Here is a 24,653-nt window from a genome sequence, read left to right on the forward strand (position 1 = left end):
GTATGCAGCCACACTGTCTCAGATTTTGATATTTCTAAAAATCTTGCCAAGTATACATTTTCCCCACAAAACTGGTATAATAAGTAAGAACAGGCATTTCTGACCAGAGATTCCATTTTTTTTTTTTTTTTTTAAATCAGGTTTACTAAAGGAAGTATTTCTTCTTCATCATTCTTATACTCCTATCTGGGATGGTTTGGAACACAGAGGCACAGAGGACAGTTATTATGATTTAGTTCTACAACCAAAAAGGTCATAAAAACAGTCAAAACAACAATGAAGACATGAAGAGAACCAACAGAGACATCAAATATATTTTCACAGTATTCAGTATAGCTAAACACTCAACATGAAAGAATTAGTTGTCGACCTTAAGAGTTGGTTGTTTCTGAAAAGTTGGCAAAAGCATGGACTGGCAATGAAAAAAGCCTTAAAAAACAAAACACAAACAACAACTACAACAAAACCCTCAGAGATTGAGATAGGTTTTTAATTTTTCTGGGTGAGAGTCTGAGAATCTGATGAAAATACGGATTCTCTGACCAGAAGAATTTGTGCAGAATTTAAACTTAATTTTAGAGGATCCCCAACACATTAAGTCATATTAGAAAGGCCTTTCTTTTCAGCACTGAAAAACTGCTATGAGTTACAGCAGTTCAATAGTTTGGAAAAAACTACACGGGTGATCCACTGAAGTAGCTTTGGGAAATCAAGACTATACTTATTTTTCAGCCATTAAATCATTTAAAACAGTATTATTTTAATGAGGGAAAAATAATATTATTTTAATAAGGGAAAAAATAGTAAAATAAAAATAAAAAAATAATATCCATAAAGGATAACACTAGTTAGACAAAGTGCTATATAATTATCTAGTTCTCTTTCAAATTACTCTGGTGCCTAAGGCTTTCTGTACTAGAAGGAAAATAATAGGTTATCTTTTTTTTGCCCAATCTCAAAAAATTGAGATGACAAAATGAGATTCAGGAGAAAACAGGATTAATATTTAGTTTTCATTTGTTTTAGAGGAATAAAATAAATGTCACATTTATAAAAAAAGATTGGATTTTTAAATTTTGGTATATAAATACAGCACTGTGATATCTCAAACTGTGGCTGGCAAAGCTGTAATTGGAGCAAGATTACCAACACTTAAACAGATGTCTTTTGTGCATCCTAGAGCAGAAAAAGCTAGGAGCTACATAAAGAAGAACGCCGAATATAAGATTCTGTTACACTGCAAATATTTTTCTTGAAAATGCAACCATAAAGTTTAGATACCAACTTATGAAGAAATCAGAGTTCACAAATAACTTTTTCCTCAGAGCCGGTAAGCCTGGGCACTATGCATACAAGTCCACAATTCTAAGACCAAGGCAAATTTGGTCTGTGACCTCATAAAGCTGACAATCTTTGATAATCTGACAGGAAGGACAGGTAATAAATGCAATCAAGCAGAGAAAGGAAAGAAGAGATACCAAATGACATCTAAGACTTTTCCAAAGAATAATTTATATTAAGCATTAAAATATACTGATCTTGGGCTCAGTGGGTTAAAGCCTCTGCCTTCGGCTCAGGTCATGATCCCAGGGTCCTGGGATTGGGCCCCACATTGGGAAAGCAGGGAGCTTGCTTTCCTTCCTCTCTGCCTACTTGTGATCTCTGTCAAATAAATAAAACACAATCTTAAAATATATATATCGATCTCACATGTTTGAATCAGTGAGTTTTGACAATTTTATATATACCATCTATCATAACTATCACCCAAAACTATCACCCAGAAAGTTCCCATGTGAACCTCTCCTGTCACTTCTCCCTCCTAAACACTTTGAATTCTTTCACCATAGATTCATTTTGTTCTTAGATTTCATATAAATATAGCATAGGGGTGCCTGGGTGGCTCAGTCAGCTCAGTGACTCTTGGTTCTGCTCAGGTCATCAACTCAGGGTCATGAGATCCAGCCCCACATCAAGCTCTGTGCTCTTTGCTCAGTGGGGAGACTGCCTGAGATTCTCTCCTCCCTACCCCCACCCCGCATTGCTCAAGTGCTCTCTCAAAAAACAAAACAAAACAAAATGAACCTTAAAATAAATTAATAAATACGGATCTTAGATTCTACTTTCAATAAGTGTTTTTTTTTTTTCCATTCAACATATTTTTGAGATTCATCATGTAGCAGCAGTTTGTTCTTTTTATTACTGGGTAGTATTCCATTTCATGAATATAATAAATTTTGTTTAAGAACATATGTTTTTATTTCTTTGGATAAATATTTAGCAATTCCGCTTTCTTTGAATAAATACTGAGCATTCCATTCAATAACTACTCTTAGGTTATAAAGTACACATATATTTAAAAACATTAAACAGTTCTCCAAAGTAGGTGTACCATTAATACTTAATAATTCGACCAGTAATGCATACTTCCTATCAAGGTTTTTTCTTGTTGTTGTTTTTTTTCTTTTTTTAATGGGCCTACATGAACAACATGCTAAGTATTGGACAAACAGAACACACATGTCCTCACAAAGCTCCCTCATGGAACTTAACTGACATCTATCTTAAATCTGGATGGATTATTGAGCAAAAAGGCAGAAAAGAAGTGTTTTAGAAAGAAGAGCATGTCAAGGGCTGAAAAAATGCACATAAGTTATCTTCATAATACTAACAGGAAATAAAACTAGATCAAGTTTTGTGATGTCAAGATTATGCTAAAAAATGAGAAAACCACCTAGGAAGAGTAAATTGTAAAAAGACCAGTTAAGTCCTAAAGAGGTAATTATGTTTATCAGATGCTCTTATGGCATCACAGGTCTTCAGAATATTGGTTATTCTTAAAGGTTTCAAGTCTATCTCTCCCTCAGATAGAATGATGTCTATTTGGGCTCATACCATTGTTATCTACAACACCCTGGCAAATAGGTAACATTAAGGGATGTGAAAGGTTTATCAAAGGTATCTATATTAATTTTCTTTAAAAATTTTCTTTTTTTCATGTATCAAGGTTTTAACAGTGTTGGGTTCTCATCTGGAGACTCATTCAGGGAATGAACTGACTTCCAAGCTCACTTAGGTTGCTGGCAGAATATCTTCTTGAGGCTATGTATGGGACCAAGGGCCCTGGTTTCTTGCTGGCTGTTGGTTGGAGCCTCTTAAGAGGCTTCCTGCAATTCCTTGTACATGGACTCCTCCAACAAGGCTGCTTACTTCATAGGCTAGCAAGGAGTCTCTGGTACAAGTCAACTAGCAACACAGTCTTATATAACATAATCATGGAAGCTACGTTCCCACCACCCTAGACTTTGCCCATCATTCTACTTTTCAAAGGCTATCGGCAGGCTACTTTGAAAATAATACATTCTGTGAAAAGATTCATATAGTCAATTATGACTCTGAGTCTTTTTGCAAAGTGTAGTATTAACATTTTACAAAATTGGCCAAGTTAACATACATTCACCTAATAAGGGAGAAGGCAACTAGTTCACCAACAGAAATGACCAATTATGGATGTAAGATATGTAAGTGTAAGAGAATCAAGAAATAAAGGAAAGGACAGAATTCCACAAAGAAAAAATAAAAATAGAAGTAAAAAGCGAAGTATTAGAACACCAAGGATTATATCTAGGATTAAAAGTTTTCTGTTCCTTCTCCTCTACCCTGTCACTAGGTACACTCTCAGGCTACAAAGTACCAGATTTACCTAAATCCCACTAGTTGAAAGACTTCATATATACCCCAAATTCAGCACTATTGGGAATAGAGAACAACAAAGGTAAAGTACAAAGCAGCTAAGGCCGGGGCGTCTGGGTGGCTCAGTGGGTTAAAGCCTCTGCCTTCAGCTCAGGTCTTGATCTCAGGGTCCTGGGATCGAGCCCCACTTCGGGCTCTCTGCTCAGCGGAGAGCCTGGTCCTCCTCTCTCTCTGCCTGCTTCTCTGCCTACTTGTGATCTCTGTCTGTCAAATAAATAAATAAATCTTAAAAAAAAAAAAAAGGCAGCTAAGGCCACCAGCTCAAGTTGGCATTTCAATCTACCATTTATTATTCCTGCCATCTAGTGGCAGGATCAAAAACAAAAGCATACCAGACTGACAGGCAGGTATACCTGGGAGGCAAAAAACACCAGTTTATTAGAACTACTATAACAAACAATCTAAACCCAGTCCTACCACATCTACATATAAATACCATCTAGGTAACACATTAAACACATTGCTAATTTTATTACTTAACGCAAACTCATGCAAGGATATATTCAAGCCAAGTAGGGGAAGAGATTCATCAGTGTTTAATTAACTAGAGCAAAACAAGAAAACTTAAAAAGAACTACTAATGATACAGAATAAAGTCATCTTTTTTTTTTTTTTTTAAACTCTTTTACTAGGTCAATTCTGAAGTTTGTAAAGACCTATGAACACACAGATTGAACACTACCACAACACCAGATCACCTACTCATTTATATACAAGCAGTTCCAACTGGGTGTTGTTTTTTTTTTTTTTTTTTTTTTTGACAGATATCACAAGTAGGCAGAGATGCAGGCAGAGACAGAGGAGGAAGCAGGCTCCCTGCTGAGCAAAGAGCCTGTCTCGGGGCTCGATCCCAGGACCCTGAGATCATGACCTGAGCTCAAGGCAAAGGCTTTAACCCACTGAGCTGCCCAGGCGCCCCTGGCTCCAACTGGGTCTTAAGACTACTCACATTAACCTCTCTGCTCTTAAAACTGATGGATGAGTCACAATGATTCAAGATCTCTCCTAAGCAGAGTTCATGCTGTATTTATCAGATGGACAAACTACCTATTTTTCTATTTGAGCAATATATGGTAAAAACAAAAAACAAAACAAAACCAACGGTTGGGACGCCTGGGTGGCTCAGTCCATTAAGCACCTGCTTTTGGCTCAGGTCAGGATCCCAGGGTCTTGGGATCCAGTCCCACATCGGGCTCCTTGCTCAGCAGGGAGCCTGCCTCTTCCTCTGCCTGCTGCATCCCCTGCCTGTGCTCAGTCTCTCTCTCTCTGACAATAAATGAAATCTTTAAAAAAAAAAAAAAAAAAAAAGTTTGTTCCAAAGCTGATACTGTCCTGCAGACTTTTTTGAGCTTCTCTCTGTACCTTCCCACTTAAGATGAGATGCAGTACAGCAGTTCGAGATAACCAAACTCCTAAGAACAGAGCAAAACTTCACCCAAACACATCATTAATTGAAACAATTAATGCCTGGGTGGCTCAGTGTGTTAAGCCTCTGCCTTCGGCTCAGCTCATGATCTCAGGGTTCTGGGATTGAGCCCCGAATCAGGCTCCTTGCTCCATGGGAAGCCTTCACCCTCTCTCACTCCCCATGCTTGTGTTCCCTCTCTTGCTGTATATCTGTCAAATAAATAAAATCTTAAAAACAAAAAACAAAAAACAAGATCCATGTTACAGTTCTATCTCTTACTGCCTTAACTGACTGTGACAGCTATCAATTTTCTTAAGTATTCATTCGAAAAATGAGAGTCTACTTTGTTTATAAAGGGCACTAAATAAACTAATTGGAAAAAAGGAAAGGACAATGAAAAGTTAGCACCAAAAAATTACATAAAAATAACAGACTGATAAAAGTATTTTAATGCCATTCAAAAAATCTGAAAAAATTCTAGGAATCACATATAAAATAGTACCTAAATATAAAATAGTACCTAAGTGGCTCATCAGTTAAGCATCTGACTCTTGATTTTGGCTAAGGTCATGACCTCAGGATCCTGAGATTCAAGCCCCATGCTGGGCTCTGCACTCAGTAAAGAGTCTGCTTGGGATTCTTTCTTTCTTTCTCCCCTCACTGTGCCTCTCCCCACTAGTGCATTTGCTCTCTCAAATAAATAAATTTTAAAAAGAAATAAGATAATAAGATAATGGTTTGATAAATTTAAACTATCCAATGTTATTTTTTGCTTAGTTAAATCCAATATATCTAAAACACCTGGGCAAAAGTCAAGAGCTTCACATACCTGGCATGTATTCTCTTTCTCTCCACGTAGCTCACATACATGTGTATGTAATACATATTTAGGTCAGACACACATTCATGTATTACAGAAAAAAGATCTCCAACAAACATATATATAAACCTATCATATTTATACTTATTATATATCTACTTATTGATAGTATATAATTCCATTATACTATACAAATAAAATTTCCAAATAAGCATTACAAATATAAACATGTAGTATGTTACATATATTCAAGTCAGGACATATATTCATATTCTACAGAAATAAGATTTCCAACTAACAACCATTAAGTATCCATTGTATGGAACACTAATTGTTTTTAAAAAATCCTATAGTAATTCCTAATTAAATATGGTAAACACCGGATTAAAGAAAATTAACAATGTATTCAAGAACATCTGAGCTTTTAACATGCTAATATGTATAATAAACAAATGGATGGGATCTGCAGTTTTTCCAAATTTAAATTAGCAGAATTTGTTTCGAACTGCATTCCTGGGATATGTATTCTGCAGAACTTTTATGGCAACCACTTTAACAAAGTTTTTATGAATTCTATGTTCTCTTCTAGGTATAAGTTCATTCTGTGTTCCAGAGAAACCAGAAGTTGTTCCATTTACTAAGTTTTTAATCAGTTAACTTTTCAAACATAAAATACCAGCAAACATAACTCAAGACGGGGCTAAGAAAGAACAGTTTTCTCATTTGAAAGGGGATGAAGGAAAGAGAGAAAATACTGAACTATATGAAAACTTTGGTATCCTTCACATATCTAAAGTAACTTTAGCTTCAGCAATTTGTATAAAATAACATGTATTAAACTCCTCAGAGATTAGCATGTTTGGGGTATACTCTATTTTAAAATGTGTTTATTGTGAGAATTACAAATGTTGCAAATGCATTTACTGAATTTTAAATGGACTTACCCTCTTCCCCTTTTCTTTTTTACAAATGGTGTTACATTATGTTCAACCTGGTGCAATCTGGCATTAGCTTTTTGCCAAATTATTGCACTAGACACCTATATTTTGTCACGGTAATACCGTATTAACATTACTGCCAGGACATTATACTTTAGTTTACTTCTTGAGGAAGGTAACTAATTCTAATGCATGACACTGAAAGTGGAAGAATCTGGGGCAGGAAAGGCTGAGTAAAAGGCTTGATCATACAGTAGCTGGTATCTCAGGTAGAAAAGGTTTCCGAGACAAAGTCTAAAGATGCTCTGTATTCCTTTACTTGTCAAAGAACTCCTCCAAAAAATCAGAAGTATTATTATGACTTTTATTTCTGTCTTTGAATCTTAGATCCAAGAAATCTGAAGGGACTTGAAATTAAGTCATGCTCCCTGAAGCACTGCTTTTACACCAGAGAGCTGTACTGAAGTGTCGGTCTTCAACATACAGAACTGTAATGATGAGGAACTTTTACACAGAATAATCTGGGAAGTGTCTACAAGTTTATTTCTGTGCATTTTGTATTTGTTCAGGCATAATAGAAAGTTGTCTCATTTTATTTAAAGCCTTGAATTACAGAATTCAGAACTGTTCGTATTATTTTCAGTTTTAAAGCAACTCACTACACTCAAAGCCTGAAAGTGTGCTTCTTCAAGTACATAAAGCAAATATTTGAATATTGGTTGTGATTCTCTGGCTTCCATTATTTTGAAAAAAATATTCTGACCACAACATTTAAGAAACTTAATTTCCACGATAAAGCTTGGAGGTGGGATTAGCCAAGAAAATCTCAAATATCTGCCAATTCCTTACCACTGTCTTCCGAGATCTCCAGCATACCCTCAAAAGAACTAGTCTGGCTATCAAAAACTCAAGTTTTGAAATGTGTTGGCAGATAGTGACTGACTGATCCAACTGAATAATTTAGTGGGAAAAAAACTGTCAAGTATGGGTATAGGCAAGACAGGACTAGAAAAAACTTGGGAGATGAATGTACTAGTTCTGTCACTCTGGCCAAGTCACTTAGCACTTTACCAAAAATATTATAATAGGCCATAAGTGGATAAAAAATACTTCTAAGTTTTTCCAAGCCTCAGTCTTTTGGAAGTGGAAGGGTAATAAGTAGATGGATGGAGCATCATGCCATTTCATAATTGTACACCTTTGTACCTGCTGTTTTTAAAACCAAAAATATCACCTGAGGCTTCTGACTTCACAAAGTATTCTCTCAACACACTAACCAGTGCTTCCTTTTCTCATCTGTAGAATAGCAGTAATAAAATATCTTACAGTGCTTAAGGACTATTAAGCCACAAAAAGCATTAAAATTTGCAACAAATTTAACCTAGACTTAGTATCCCTCCCCCCAAATACAAAGTAACCGAGTTAAAAAAAACAAAACTGACCAGAGACACAAACATAAAACATAAAAGCACAAAGTCTTCTGTGAAGGACAGAAGAAATAAAAATGATACACACAATATGGTAACCAGTCTCCAAAGATTATCCAAAGTAATTCTGTCCCTACCAGACTCTCTGATAGACCTGTGTCTACTTTGAACAATAAAATATACTGGAAGTCACACTGATCATTCCATGCCTACCCCTTAACTGGAAAAGCAGCTTTCTTGCTCTTGGAATGCTCTTAGAATTCAGCTGCCATGCTGTGAGGCAGCCTAAGCAGCCACATGAAGGAGCTAAAAGCTGCAGCTGAGCTCCCAATCAAGACCAGAGGACTCTTAAGCCTTATAGCATCCCAGCACTCCTAGCCCCAGCTTACTGTAGCCCTTTGAGCCTCCAGATGACTGTAATCATCCCAGCATCACAGCTTGAAATCACGAGGAAGAAAAAACTCCCATTCCACCCACAGAATTGTTAAACAATGAAATGCTTTTTGTCACCAAGTTTTGAGGTGGTATATTATATTTTTATGAATTGAAATAAAAATTACCACAAAATTCTGAGGTATACACTCCAGCAACCATCCACACATATGCATGCATCCGAAAATAGTTTTTAGTGTTCATAGCAGCATTATTCATAAAACCAAAAAGTTGGAAACCTAAATATTCACCAACTAGGAAATGTATAAATACAAACCAAAGAAAATTTTATACAGAATACTATTTTTAAAGCTCCAAACAAAGCAAAATTTAGCAATATATTGTCTAAAGACACAAAGATATCTAAATATATGTTCTTTAATAATGACATAGGAGATGTTAAACAACACTCAGATCATGGTTTCTTAGTGCTAAGAGGAAAATAAGGAGGACAGGCTAGAGAAGAAATATGGATGGATGTGAAATTGGTAACGCCCTAGTTCTATAGTTGGGAAGGGGTTTCACATGGGTGTTTATCATTATGTTCATAATTACAAATATGACATATACATTACTTCATATATAATTTGCATTTTCAATATAGTTTGATTTATATAAAAAGTTTATAGCTTTATATTATGCTGTAATTCATATCCGACAATTATAACAAGTACTTATTATAAACTTTTTAAAAGTCTAGAATTATTTTTACTTCAAAAGGAAAACCTTTTGTTTTACATGCTGTTTATATTACACTTTATTTAAATATGGTAAACTAAATAGCCAAAATAAAGTATACTAAACAAGAGAAATGATCTCCCTTTCTAAAGAAGTGACCCACTCATTTTAACAACCTTCAAAAAAAAATTTAAAAAGATCTTAGTTGCGGGGCACCTGGGTGACTCAGTCCCTTAATTGTTGAACTCTTGGTTTCAGGTGGGGTGGTGATCTCATGGACTGTGGGCTGGAGCCCTCTGTGGTTTGCAGCCCTTTTTCGGCTCCACACTGGGTGGGGAGTCCATTTGGGGAGCCTCTCTCTCTGCCCCTCCCCCTGCATATGATCTCCCCCTCAAATGAATAAATGTATCTTAAAAAAAAAATTTAGTTGCTTCTCAAGCTCATTTTTCTACTTTCAGTGAATAACTGACCTTTATAGATTAAAGATCAGGTTTATTAAATCTACCAAATATTGTTTCATTTTCCTATCCCTTCTAATTCCAGAAAGCTGCTTAGCCTATTAAAATACAGTTTTCTTTAGCTATGGTGTGGAGTAAAAATGATTTTAGGATTAACCTTCCATAAAACTTACTAAATTTTCAAAAATTAAGAATACAAGCAATTTTTTTTAAAGATTTTATTTATTTATTTGACAGTCAGAGATCACAAGTAGTAAGAGAAGCAGGTAGAGAGAGAGGAGCAAGCAAGCTCCCTGCTGAGCAGAGAGCCTGATGCGGGCTTGATCCCACCTGGGATCAAGACCTGAGCCAAAGGCAGAGGCTTTAACCCACTGAGCCACCCAGGCACCCCAAACACAAGCAATATTTTAATTGTCAATATAGTCAACAAACCTTGTTCACTATAACAGATTTAAAGACACACACACTGATGGATAAAGGTTTTTCTTAAAAAAGTACACAAAAACATCTGGTGAAGCCATTACAACCTATCAGTATTAGAACTCACAGGAATGTTTATACTATTCCATGTAATAATAGCAAGAGTATAAAAAGGTGACCAGTCGTTTTGTTAGAGTTCAATCCATAGTTTAAAAAAAAAAAAAAGGCAAGGCCTTGGGGCTCCTAGGCTGGGTCAGTCTGAGGAGCATAGGATTCTTGATCTCAGGGTGGTGAGTTTGAGCCCCACATGGGCTATAGAGATTACTTAAATAATAATAACAAAAACAACTAAAAGGTAATGACTTGATATTTTGGATTATTCAACTCTCAGAATCCACAATATTCAAAGATCTTCCCAGTAATTAGACAAAGACAAAGCTATTTTTACTGCAGAGATATATTACTGGAGACAGGCGATTTAAACCCCAATGAGTATTTTTATTTATTATCCTCTAACCTTTTCTACCTTATCTAGGAAGGTTTAAGTGAAATCAGTCAGAGCGGTGATGGCTTCCTAAGGTGTCACTTAATTTCCAAATTAATTACCAATGTAGGTTACCTGCTTTTTGAAAGTTCCCCTTCTGCCACTTCGCCTTTAACTTCACCACCAACCTACGTTACCTATTCTCAATAATCGAAAGAATTAAAGAGGATTTTCATTTTTACGGGAAATGGCAAAAGGAAAAACAGCATTCACTATTTGTTTTGCAGCATGACATTAAGGAGGAAGCCTGCACCCTGAGCCGAGAGAAAGGCACCATCAAGCTCCATCCCTTGAGAATAACACTCAGCATCAAGCCACCACAGCTTTGAACTGCATCTGTAAGCGTTCCTTAGCTCTTTATTTTGTGTGTCCCTTAGGCCTAAGCCTCTTGTGCATCAGAAAAGTGTAGGGTTATTTTTGGGGTCTGGGAACACCAAAAACAATTTTTTCCACATAAATTAATGGTTCTTTATTTTATGCATTTTGGCTTACAAAAGTTTTCATTGGAACGCTCTACTTTTGGGTGAGGGATGCTATAATCACAGTTAAATCAACAGCCAAGAAACCAAATGGATCATTAATCCAACCCACCCAAACTCATCATGTGCATGAACTAAATGCCTACATACCCAATGCTCATATCTACTCTTACTATTTCTCCACATCAAGATGTATTTCTCAAATTCAAACAAAATGCCACCTTGTAAACCCTACTTTTATTGCTGACATGTCCCTTTTTATTTACCAGCTCAAAAGCTAACAGCATTAACTGGTCTGTCTTTTCTTATTCAATATTCCTTAACAGTTGAGTTAAAACTTGAGACAGTTATCTGTACTTAGAAGAAATACTCGCGGAACTAAAACCTCCCTCCCTTAAAGTTCTCATAGGCTATCCAGCTAACCAGTCATTTCCCAAGTGCTGATGGCAATCACTCACTCACATAAACTATTTCTCCATTTAAGCATCACTTCCTTTCTGCATCAATTCTTTCCTTCTTCTGTAAGAATCACACTTCCTTTCTGCATCAATTCTTTCCTCCTTCTATAAGATTAAAATGACACCTTTATTGAGGGTAAGATTATGATGTTCCATACTAAGATATCCACCAACAATTCCAGTAAGGGGGTAGTGAGTTTCCATATCAACAATCATTTCTCTGACACCTCTGTCCTACAGATCACCTTAATTCTGAAACTAAGATAGAGTTAGATCTGACAAAGGTTCAGTCCTACAAGACTGACCTCCCCAGCAACCCAATCTCCCACTTCACAAACCAATCACAAGTCCAAGTTGTTATCAGTGCTTCTAGCCTACTAACTACAGACCAGAAATTCTAGTGACCCTCTCCCCTGGGTTCAATTAATTTGGTAGAGCTGCTCACAGAACTGAAAGAAAATATTTAACTTACTAGATCACAGATTTATTATAAAATGACAGAACTCAGGAAGAGCCAGATAAAGAGATTCATAGGGCAAGACTATGTGGAAGGGGCACAAGGCTTCCATGCTCTGAGTACACCAAACGCTCCCCAAAACTCCTCATATTCACAAATATGAAAGTTCCCCAAACTCTGTCCTCTGGGGTTTTTATGAAGACTCTATCACATTGGCATAATTAAATTATTGGGGCCACTGGTGATTAAACCTGCAGCCTTTTCGCCCTTCCCAGTGGTGAGAAGGTAGGACTTAAACTTCCAACCCTCTAATCACAGGGTAGGTTCCAGCAGCAACCAACTCCCATCCTTAGGTGACCTCAGGGCTTTCCAAAGTCACTGCATTAACATAACAAAAGATGCCAAATTTTGCTCTCATTACTCAGAAAATTACAAAGGTTTTAGGAGCTCTGTGGCAGAAATGAGGAAGAAGGCCAAACATACGCTTCTTAAGGATCACACTATCACTACACATGTTTCTACTGACATCACAGTCAAATCCAAGGTTTATCAAACTAGATACAAGACAGACTTCCTGTGCTATTACTATTATCACCAAAACATAAAATGTGGTTACCATTAAGGATAAGGATCCATGTTAATATATATTGAATCCACTACATTGCTAATACAGTGTAGGATATTCTAGCATGATTAGAAATGATGTTCTTAACCCTAAACAATCTCACTTCTCTACAGTAACAGTAAGTTATTAATATTATTATTCATTAGGGAGGGAAATAAGAACCATATCACTGTAACAGTATTTTACCACTTTAGGCAAAGAACAAATAACTTAAATCTCCTTGAGCGTTTTTACATTACAGGTGTTAAAATCTTCAATACAGCTCTAGCCTATTAAGTTAAATGAAAAGTCCTGAACAAAATTTAACCAAAGCAAGTTTGTTCTATATTGGGATCAATAAAACCTGTATCTATACCTCTCGCACAAGGCAGATAAACCATATTAGATTGTTATTTCTGAAAGAAGTATGCCTGGCATGTTTCCTAACAGTTAACACATTTCAAAAAAAAAAATTATCCCTACTTCCCTGTGGAATTCAAACAAGAACAATACTAGAGGTATTAAAGAAGCTTAAATCATTAGGTTGGAACATTATCCAAATACAGCCTAATTCAAAGTTATTTATATTTCTCTCTGGCATATATTACAAGAGATATAGGGGACGAGGAATAATAAGTATGTATATACCTTCCTTATGATGCTTGGTTTATATTTTAAGTCTGAATTCTATAGAAATACTAGCTGACTAAATTGGGAGTTTTAAGAAAGGCAGTCCTAGATTTAAATTCTTCAACAACGCACTATGAAAAGGCTTTGTTTACAAAAGAAATCAACTGTTATCCATTCACGTAGCATAGGTTACATACTAATGGGCAGCAGAAAAATACCATCAAATTTGATCAAAATCATTCTGACCAATAAATAGACATGCATTAGAGAACATTCCTGTTCACTATTTCACTTAAGAACTGCTTTCTAATTAAAAGAAAAGCTTACTTGGAAGAAATACTCACTGAACTAAAATCTCCTTCCCTTAAAGTTCTCCTGGGGTATCCAGTCATGGCCTAGAATCCCATTTCCAACATCCTTAATCATTTGCTAACATACAATGCCAAATTTCCACACCCCAACAGATTTCAAGCTCCTACATAAAGAATCACGTGGAATCCTACATAGAAAATCATTTGCTTTATTATTTTTTTAACTTAAGTATAGTTGACATACAATGTTGCATTTGCTTTAGGTGTACAACACAGTGATTAGACAATTGTATACCTTACTCAATGCCTGACTGTTACTCTTTGAAAAAAACTTTTTATCCCCTGAAGACAGTTTCTGAAAGGAACCTACTATCAAACCTCTCCTATTCTTCCTGAAAACCAAGACAGTTACTAAATCAATAAAGGAAATAAAGACAGGGGAAATAAAAACAGTAGTAGCCATAGAAGACTGGAAGAATAGAGAGCTATCCTTTGTAAAGATACCAATACATTATTAAACACCCCATTCTTAGGGTTCTCCTAAATTCCTTCAATTCAGATCTCTTTCCAACATTCGCTTTCCTCCTTTCTTTCACAAACTACCACTCCCTACCTTATATAAATTTTAATACGTTTTAAAGTAAGCAATATTTGGCAAAAGCTATAGTTTAAAAACCAGTCCTTTGCAGTTATCTGATTATTTATCATTTGTCTCCTAAATGAAAATGATGTCTCCCCCGGCCCCTCCTTCCTTATAGTCTTAGTGTCTGCTGAAAGACTGAATCTCTTTGGCCAGTCAGTACTTTTTGAAAAGTTGTCAAGGTTAACTGGAGACAAGGTTGACTCTAACTCAAAGTATCCATCATGAGGTAATTTTTTAATCTCAAGGGAAGAGAAGGATCTCTCCCTTTCCTACAAGTACTTCCTGCTGTGAAAGAGCAGGCAACCTCCACAGAGGGGTAAGCCTGGTTAGTCAAATGATTGCTAAACCTTATTACCACATATTCTCCACAACCCTTTGATCAATGAAGATGGATCTTAAACACAATGCTGAGAGGGAAAAAAAATGACACAAAAGCTCTAAATGCATTTATCTCAAGTTTTAAAATAGGCAAAACTAAATTATATTATTTCAGAATGCACACAGAATTGCACCACCTATGAGGAAAAGCAATTATGTAATTACTATACAAGTGGTGAGCAGGGGAGGCAAGCACACATCAAGGCTTCTGAGGTGGTGGCAACATTCTATTTCTTGATCTGGGTGATGATCACATGGGTGTTTATCTTATAATTAGTCATTACATTGTACATTAGGTTTATATACTTTACAGAATGTGTTATATTTCACCATAAAAGAAAAACTTTTTTAAAAGACTGTAACCAAAAACTTTCTTACCAAAAGCTTTTGCAGAACATTTTTCTCATGCTTATATAAACATTTAAGACATTTTCAAATATCATTCCAAAAACTTTAAGAGTGCTGCCTTCCAATAATTCTGTGCTCCATTACTGTTCTTGCGGATTATACAAGTAAGATGGTTTAATAATTTACCTTAATAATAAAATTTATTAAATAGAATTTATTTAATAGAATTTATTCTACTTTAAGGATATAGAATTTATTCTACTTTAAGGAAATTAATGGTTATTTTAAGAATAGGCACGATCTGCAAAGAGAATAGATCTTAAAAGTTCTCATCACAAGAAAAAAAACTTTATATAAGTTAACAAATATTAACACCTTAATATCATTTCAAAATGTATACAAATACCAAATAATTATGCTGTACACCTGAAATTATTAAATGTCATCTATACTTTAATTAAAAAGAAAAGAATAAGGATGAAATAAACATGGTGGTCTCAAGTGAGTTTCCCAGTGGTGATTCTTTTCACAGACTCTACTCCACCCATTTGGCCAGCAACAAAGAGTAATTTAAGCTGTGCATACACAGGAACTTTAGAAATTATGAATTAGTATATTTTAACTTAAAAATAGTATAGAAAACAGCATATGCTACAATATTATTTATCCATCTATCTATGGGAGAGAAAGACCCAACAATTTAAGTTTTAAAAATCCAATTTATCTGAAGTTATGTGTAGATTGGAAAGATTGCTAGATATCACTAAAGAAAAGAACACTGCACTGTGAAGAAAAGTCTTTACCGGAGAACAGCTGACAAACCTGTAGGGCATAAAAAAGGAAATTAAAAGAAAACCTCAAAAAAACATTATCAATTTAGTTATAAAATAGTCATTTATATTTTATTAATATAAACATAAGTTTTCTTTAAGATTTTATGAATAGCCCTTCTCTTCAAATAGGAATGAATAAAAAAGTAAGAAAAAATTGAAAACCTAAAGCATGAAAACTATTAACTCAATGAAATTAGAGATAAGTGAAGCACACAAATTTTGTATCACTAATTCTAAGTAAGTCAAACTTCACATAAAAACCATTTTATAGGGGCGCCTGGGTGGCTCAGTGGGTTGGGCCTCTGTCTTAGGCTCAGGTCCTGATTTCAGGGTCCTGGGATCCAGCTGCCTCCCCCCCTCCTTGGACTGGCTCTCTGCTCAGTGGGATGCCTGCTTCCCCCTCCCCTGCCTATCTGCCTATTTTGTGCTCTCTCTCTCTCTCTCTGTGTCAAATAAATAAAATCTTAAAAAAAAAAAAAATCCAAAAACCATTTCATAGCTAAACTTCAATTTCCAATACTGTCAATTTAAAGTGAACGGTAGAAACAAACTTCCCTTCATCTTCTCAAGTAACAATTTTCAAACTTCTCACAAAACGGCCTGTAATGCAAACAAAGGTGCAAAGGAAATAGAAGAGAATCTAGCCAAACTACAACCTTAGAAAAAGTACTTCACCCCCTTTACTGGTCAGATTCTTTGCCCTAATAACAAGCCAAGCCAACATATACTCTGGAAGCCCTGTAGATTATTGAATTCTGGATCTACTAAACTCCCACCCTGTAAAATTCCCTTAACTGGAATGGCTTATTATTTCCAACCTTATTATAATGAATTTTTTACAGACAAAATGAATCTAAATAAAACAACATTCATTTGGATTCATTCATCTTTTCTTCTCACTCAGCTATTCCCCTTAAAAACCCCATCCCTGAAAACTCCCTAGTCATTCAGGTTTAAAAACCTGAAGGCAGGGGGCACCTGGGTTGCTCAGGTCATGATCCCAGCTTCCTGGGATCAAGCCCCAGGTCTGGCTCCCTGCTCAGGGAAAGCCTGCTTCTCCCTTTGCCCCACCCCTCCAGTTCCTGCTTGCTCGCTCTCTCTCTCTCAAATAAATAAATAAAATCTTTAAATCATCATCAACTCTTCTCTCTTCCCTACATCAAAACAAGTAATTAGCCATTATCCAACTAGTGAGCTTACTTAGCTGGGCATGGATTGTGCCCAGGCATTCTGATAAGCCAATATGTTAAGACTTAAATCAGGGCAGCTGATTAAAAAACATAAATTAAATGGAGGACACTTTCATTTAAGCCTGCCTTGAAGGCAGAGGATGCAGTAAATAGGACATAGATTTTGGAGACAAGCACAACTGTATTATTTAATTCTTAAGGAAATACTAAATTGAAGTATTTTTTTAATCTGCAGAAGAGATGTTACCTTATCTCAATTCTAAGATCTAAAATCAAGTTGTAAGACACTGTAAAAACTAAGCATCTACTATCATTTGGAACATATATTAAAATTATCCTGCAACACTAAGTTCCACAGGAAGAAAAAAATGGTCACTAATGATATGATCAATTTTATTAGTGTAGCAGTCACAATTCTTTAGAAATGTGTATTTCTTAAAATAGTATAAACTTGACCAACATAAAGGCATTCACCAACCTATGTGCAGATTATATTCCAAAGTATGTTTGGATGCCTTTCATTTGAAACTCTGAAGGTGTTTTTACAAAGAAATAAAATTCCAAGGCAACAAATGCCAGTTTACCTACTTTTACTTAAAATAGGTCAGCCTCTGCAGTTGCTCCTATCTCTTCCAACCCTTACCTCCACCTAACACTTTTTTTTTTTTAATCCTATGGTATTGACAGTTTCTATCAATTTTTAAATCCTTGGAAATTATTTGTGTCAGAATTAGGTCAGGTGAGGACACAGAAACTTATTCAGAAAAAAGTAAGTGATTTAAAAACAAAAAATATCCACCAGAATCAGGTAAAGGAAGTAAAGAAGTTAAGATGGGGTAGCAAGTTAACCATTCACATTTTTTCCCCTTTCAACAGTATTAATTTGGCCCATACATTGTTTTCGGGGATCCTGTATTATTTGAAAATGTTTCCATTTTCTCCTATTAATTGTAGGGACTGAAATAAGTAACTTTTGCAATTATACATAAATTAAGCTAATATCTGGACAAAACACGGCAATAAAACAGCATAAATATGACTCAGAGTAAGCAACAGGCTGACCAATGAGAGGCTTCTAATAATCCAAAAAGAATTTAGGTGTTCCACATAAATTGAGTCTGGTAAAACCAACATCAATATCCTTCTAACAACTTCACAGTTCCATCTGAGACATCAGATTTGGCAAAGCCAAGTCATTTAACAGACATGCATTGACTTATGATGTACTCAGATAAGTTATTAACCAAAACCAAGAAAGATTAAATCCTGATTCTAACCTGCAGTCCAATTGAGGGTAATACAGAAACAGTATTTATACTCATTAAGTTCAAGTATTATAGAAAACAAATGTCCAGAAATTAGAGATCCTTTTAATTATGGAGTTGGAGAACAAAGATAACACTCTTGAGGTACTATCAATGTCTAAAAGCAGGATTCAAAAGCAGTAATAGAAAGATATGATAAAGCAAATAAACTAAAACTATAGAATGTAGGTGTTGAAGAGGAGAGTTTGCTATAAAATTCTTCCAACTTTTCAGTATATTTGAAAATTCTTATAATTACAATTTAACGTAACATACACATGTTGAATTGTGGGATGCTTTTATAATTTGGGTTAACTGAGTATGGGCTCTAAGAGCATTTAAGTTTTTAAAGTAAGCAAGTAACATATGATTCAGTCACTCAAGAATATTAATCTTTCCATTTTTTCTGAGAGCATGTATGCACTAATGAATACTAAAAAATTACAATGAAGAGAACTTTTTAACATTTTCTCATATCTCAAAGTACTCATCACTTACAGAGAGCAAAAAAATCAGAAGTAGATTAAGTACAGACAGGCCAATAAATTTCCCCATATTCTTTAACAACTGGGTCAGAGCCCATGAGCTTCTAATGCTTCCTCTACAATCAGTGTTGAATTTTTGCAAACTATTCATGGCAGTAAAAGATCTGCAGTCTTACTCAAGTTAGACCTCAAAATATGAAAATCCAGAACAAAAAGAAAAAGTTCCAAAGTCTTTACTAACAGATCCTAACTACCCCAGGACCTATATACTATATGCCTCATAAAACCTGTTTACTACCTACAAGAACCATCACACTTAAACCAGATAGGAGCAGATCTGATTCAATTATCCAATGCAGCAGGCCAAGACACTCCCTGCACCTCCTAAGTGTTGTTGTAACTTAGAATGATTTTAAGCTCAAGGCTAGAAAAACTGTAAATTACAAAGAATCCAGTGACAGTATACCTGTTCTGAAGTGCAGCTGGACTGCTGTTGCTAATGGTTCTACAGTCAAAGTAACTTTTTAAGATTTGGGATTTTTTTTTTCTAAAACTGGTTTTGTTATCCATTTTGTCTTCTTCAGAACTGAGGTCAATAGCCTCTTTTTGTCATCTGCAAAGTGAAGAAAAACGTGGAGACCTCAAAGTACAGAACTAGTTCCCAGTTACAAACAGCTTATGTTCCAAAGGTTTATAAATCCTTTGAAGGGTTTATCAATCCTTTAAAAACATGTTTGCACTAATTAATCTATTTATACCAATTTATCCCATAGTTTCTTTGAAAAATTGAACTTCCAAGTTTCAATTCTAAACTGCAGCTTTCTGCCCTGCAAAAAGACATCTGTTGCCCTTTTACAGCTAACTGCAGTTAAAACTCTGGCTCAGAGAATTCTAATTCTCTCTTTAGAGCTCTAGGGAGAACCCACTGCAACCTGTGTAGGCAGGGAAAAGGGCAGCTCTCCTTACAAAGGGAGCTTTTACATCACCTCCATGGGAAAACCCACTGTAAGTCAACAAGATAACAGTGGTGGAAAAGGTACTTGGTTAATATAAAAGTATTAATAATAACAAAAATAAGTAGAAACTACATTTTGCTCCAGATAAAAAGAAGATAAAATTAGGTGCTGTTAAAATAGTTGCTCAACCAAATGTTTGGCAAGTACAGACAATATATTCTAGAACTGCTTCCTCATATCTGATCAACTCAACTGATAAGGGAGGAAATTACTAAAGTGAAGTGGTGAGGAGATCATACCACAAATGTTGCTAAGTTCTAAAAACGTATAGTGTACTTTAAAATTCAATAAATATATAATATCCAACATTATATACCACCCCTTATAACAGCTACAAGATTTAAAAAATAAATTGAGTGACAAATTTAAAAAACAAGTATAACTTTGTGACAATGAGTCACCTCTGGCAACTAGAGTCTTACGCAATTTAAGAACCACTGTAAATCATAGAAATAACTCACAATCAAAAAGAAAAAGTAAACTTTTCACTAAAAAGACTTCAACAAAGACATGAAAATAGGTAACAGAGAAGGCCAGAATAAATCGGTTTGTTGATACAAAATCTGAAACATTTAATTATTATTAAAGATTCATGTCATTGCTGCATTATAAAACAGTAATCTGGGAGACTCCCAAACTAGTATAACACTAGAGTATTAGATTAAAAGATCAAAACATTGGTGTTCTTATGAGCTTGGAAGGAAAACTACTTTAAAAATCCAGAGTAATAACGATAGGCAATCTAACCCTTTTCAAAAATTTTCAACAAGAATGGATTACAAGAATGAGATACCTAACTACCTGAGGTCTTCAAAAGGTATGAAAAGAAAACCCAAAGTGAGCAAACAAGGGTTTTTTTGTTGGTTTGTTAAAAAATCTAGTTTTCTCATTAAGTCAACCCAAATTATACTTAAAACATCAAATTTATATTTGGCAAATCTCTGTTCACAGTAAGGGATAGGGACAATTCCTTTACTATAAAAGGATTGTTTAATACTAATGACAGTTACCTAATATTATGAACAGAAGCATTTAATTAGGAATATAATAAAATATATTACATTATAGGATATACACAATATATAAAATAAAATGTAAATATTAAAACTATTAGTAAGCACCTAAAGTAGATTTTAAGAATGTAGAGATATATATACCTTTAGATTAGCATATACAAATTAAACTTAGTTCAAATTTCATACATTTAGCTAAAGGACAGTGTTTCTAAAATGTGTTTCTATGCATTAAAAAAAAATAGAAGTGAAACATGTAGATAAAAAACGGTTATGCTCTCCAAGCATATTCCTGAAACCTAAAAAAAGATCAACTTCTAATTCTGTCATACTTTAAAAAAGAGTATTATCTGTAAAGTAACTTGATAAAACTTCATGATTACAATACTCAATTTCAATAGTAATTCTGGGCTGACGACGCAGATTTCTAACCTTCCCTAAAAATAAGGAAAAATAATAACATTGTCTCCTCATTCAGTTGTGAATTTTTCTGAAATCCTTAACTGCAGCCTCAAAGTTACTATTAAACAATATTCAGCCTTTGTAAAAATGATACTCCCTTAGAAATACTATTCACAACCTTTGCTACCTGTGATGTTCAGTCACCATGCATTTCTACTATTGTAATCTAAAAAAACAACTTTCTCTTTTTACGATGTTGTTCCGTAAAATATTTGCAGTTTTCATTTTCCGGTTCCAATTTCATTTTTATCTAATTTCCTTAAGTGTTTCAAACCTAAGACTAAGAACATTCTACCTAGTTCCCAAGGCTTCACAGTACGTTCTCCTGTAATTCCAAATAACATAAAAGTTATTTTTTTTAAATGTTAGAAAAAAATTAAAACCTCTTCATTTCACGAAGAATGTCCCAGTAATTAACTGTTTACCTAAAATGAATTCTCGGTGAGCAGGCCCCTGTCATGTTCAATAGATACTGCACTACCAATTTTTCTATCTTAACAGAACTTCAATCCAGTATTTTAATACATAGGTAATTCACTTCCCCAAATATTTATAATCCATACAGTAACAAGCATTCAAGAAGATTCTTTCTGTACTCAAATGATAAATATCTTAAAGTTTAGTTAGATCTAATTATTATGACTGTAAGATTAACTCAAGGCTGACAAGTCGTTCAACATGAATTAAGTTAGTTTAAAAGGCATAGGCTCAGGTATAAGGTAAAAAACAAAACCAAAAGGCTGGGAAAGCTGGGGAAAAAATTAAAGCAATAATTCACAAACCAGCGTAATGCCTAAATTAGCTAGTGTTCTTAGTAGGGTAATTTCCTAAAACATTCAGGTCAGTCCCGAATACCATGTGTAACTTCTGGACTATAACCTAAGGCTCCCCATCACTGTGATAGTTTGTTCTCTTACCCACAAACGTTCCTGCAGAGACCAATAAAGGAACTAATGCCATGCTTTCGGATATTGTGCACAACATACTGAGGGTGACAGTTGGACTAACAGAGTAATGTTCTTGCTCTAAAAAGCAACCCAAGATAATTGTGGAACAGTGAGGTGCTGAGTGCACTCAGGGGCCTTGAAAAAAGCCACTCCTGAAAATATCTAGGTGTTAAGTAAATAAGAGTCCCCAGCTTTCAGATCACTTTCAGGGATATTATTTCCTTTCCTGCAACACCTCACGCTCTTTCCCCCTTTTTGCATAAGGAGAGCAAAAAGGAGAAACACGAAAATCGTAAAACTGCGAGGCTGAGTGGACAGGGCTCCTGCACATCTGGCCTCACGTCCAACCGCAACAGGGCAACCCCTGGGCGATCCCAACCCAACCAGCAAAAACGCGCCCGCAAAAATGAGAGAACGCTAAAGCCACGGGCGGGGAGGCGGGGAGTCCGCCACGAGTCGGCCGAGGAGCGCCCTGCCGGCTCCCGGCGTGGCCACTCCGGACTGGGCTAACCAAGAGGGCTGCGAGGGGCTTCGTTCACCCTCCCGGGAGGCGTCACACTTATCCGGAAGGGGGCCAAAGTCCCGCTTGGGGACCCCACCTCGAGCTGCCAGGGGGAAACTTCACCCACGGGCAGGGGGCGCGCCCGGAGCTCCCAGACCCGCGCTCGCCTCGGCGGGGGTGCGAGCGGGACTCGGCGGCGGCGCGGGGCCAAGTCCGGGACGAGCCCCGGCGGCAGAGGCGCGGGTCCCGGTTCTCCGCGGGCCGCGGGCGGGGGAGGGGCGGCAGGGCACTTACCACGGGTCGAACTCGTGAATGATGCTTTCGAAGCGAATGACCGCGAAGAGGCGCGAGCTGAAGCCGGCAAGCCAGGCCAGGAAGAGGATGGTGAAGGAGAGCAGCGACTGCCAGCCGGCCGGCTGCGACAGTCCCCCGGATAGCCCCGCGGGGGCCGGCTTCGGCGGCGCCACGCCGCCCGCCGCCTTGTGCGCGCACTGGGCCCCGGGCCCGTGGTGACCGTGCCGGCTGTTCCCCAGGGCCATGAGGCCGCTCCACGGGGACGAGTTGAGGGACGACTTGTGCTTGCTCTCCGGGGCCGAGGGCTCCGCCATGTTGTGCCCCGGCGGCGGGTCTCGCTCCTCACCACCACCACCACCGCCGCCGCCGCCGCCGCCGCCGCCGCCGCCGCCTGGTGCGAGGGGTGCTGGGCGGGGACCCGGAGGAGGAGGAGGAGGAAGAAAAAGGAGGAGGGAAGAGCGCCGCGCGCTCCCGCCCTCAGCGCCGCGAGGCCGGGGGACAGGGGGTGGAGGCGGCGGCGGGGAATCTCTGCCTCAGCAGCGGCCGCGACCGCCGCGCTATCAACTCGGATGGCCCTTGCGCCCCACTAGCCATCCGTATCCTCCGTGCAGCTGCGGCAGCGGCGAAAGCCGACGGGACGAGGGCGCCAGAGAAGAAGCAGCAGACGGAGGCGGCACCACAGCTCCGAACAGCAATGACATTCCCCCCTCACACCGGCCGCCCGCCCCGCGGTGAAGAGCAGGAGGAGGAGCCCCCTGGAGTCCGGGCGGAGCTCAGGCTACCTCTGACTCCGCCCCCGACCCGACAGGAACTGGCCCTTCCACCTGTCACAATGCGACAGGTCCGTTAGGGGGCGGGCCCAGAACCGCGGTGCCCACCAATGGGGGCGCGAGCTAGGGCGGGGCTTAGCCCAACCGCTCTCCCCGACTCCTTCCCCCTCCTGCCTCGCGCCGGTTAGCCCGGGGCGGCCGTGCTGCGCGGCTACGGCTTCATTGTCAGTTGAAAGACGCGGTTTCGCGCGCCTGTGTTGTCGGCATGGAAGGGTGCTAGGCGACTCTGCTCGTTGCATGAAGCTGGGCCGGGACGAGGGGTCGGGAGATGATCGAGAACGGCGGAGCAGCCTCCGTCAGAATCGTCTTAAAGAACGCGAACAGCGCCGCACCGACCGACCGGGCGCTTGCGGGCTCGCGGCGGTCGTGACTTTTAACCCGCTCTGCGCGGAGCGCCCCGTCACGTGACCGAGCGCGCAGGCGCGTTACTCCAGTCTTGTACGCTTGGAGCTGGCTGGCGGGGTTTTGCCGGCCAGGGCGCCCGGCACAGCCTGCGCAGCTTGTTTAGTGTCGGTGGCGGCCTCTAGGTCCACCCTGCGGGCTGCGCCGGTTGTCCTGCTTCCCATGTTGTGAGTTAAGACAACTTTGCCG

The 24,653-nt window shown here is 37.8% G+C and overlaps 1 protein-coding gene across 1 annotated transcript in view; it reads right to left on the reverse strand.

Annotated features, from left to right (window-relative positions):
* STT3B (STT3 oligosaccharyltransferase complex catalytic subunit B) overlaps positions 1 to 24,446 on the reverse strand; it is a 96,758-nt gene extending 72,312 nt beyond the window's left edge. Inside the window, exon 1 of the mRNA XM_059390785.1 lies at positions 23,233 to 24,446. Within this exon, the coding sequence (XP_059246768.1) occupies positions 23,233 to 23,546 (314 nt within the window). The 5' untranslated portion in view covers positions 23,547 to 24,446. The remainder of the gene's footprint in view (positions 1 to 23,232) is intronic.
* Between the last annotated feature and the right edge of the window lie 207 nt (positions 24,447 to 24,653).

Source organism: Mustela nigripes, chromosome 2 (assembly GCF_022355385.1).
Source record: "Mustela nigripes isolate SB6536 chromosome 2, MUSNIG.SB6536, whole genome shotgun sequence".
Taxonomy (NCBI): Eukaryota; Metazoa; Chordata; class Mammalia; order Carnivora; family Mustelidae; genus Mustela; species Mustela nigripes.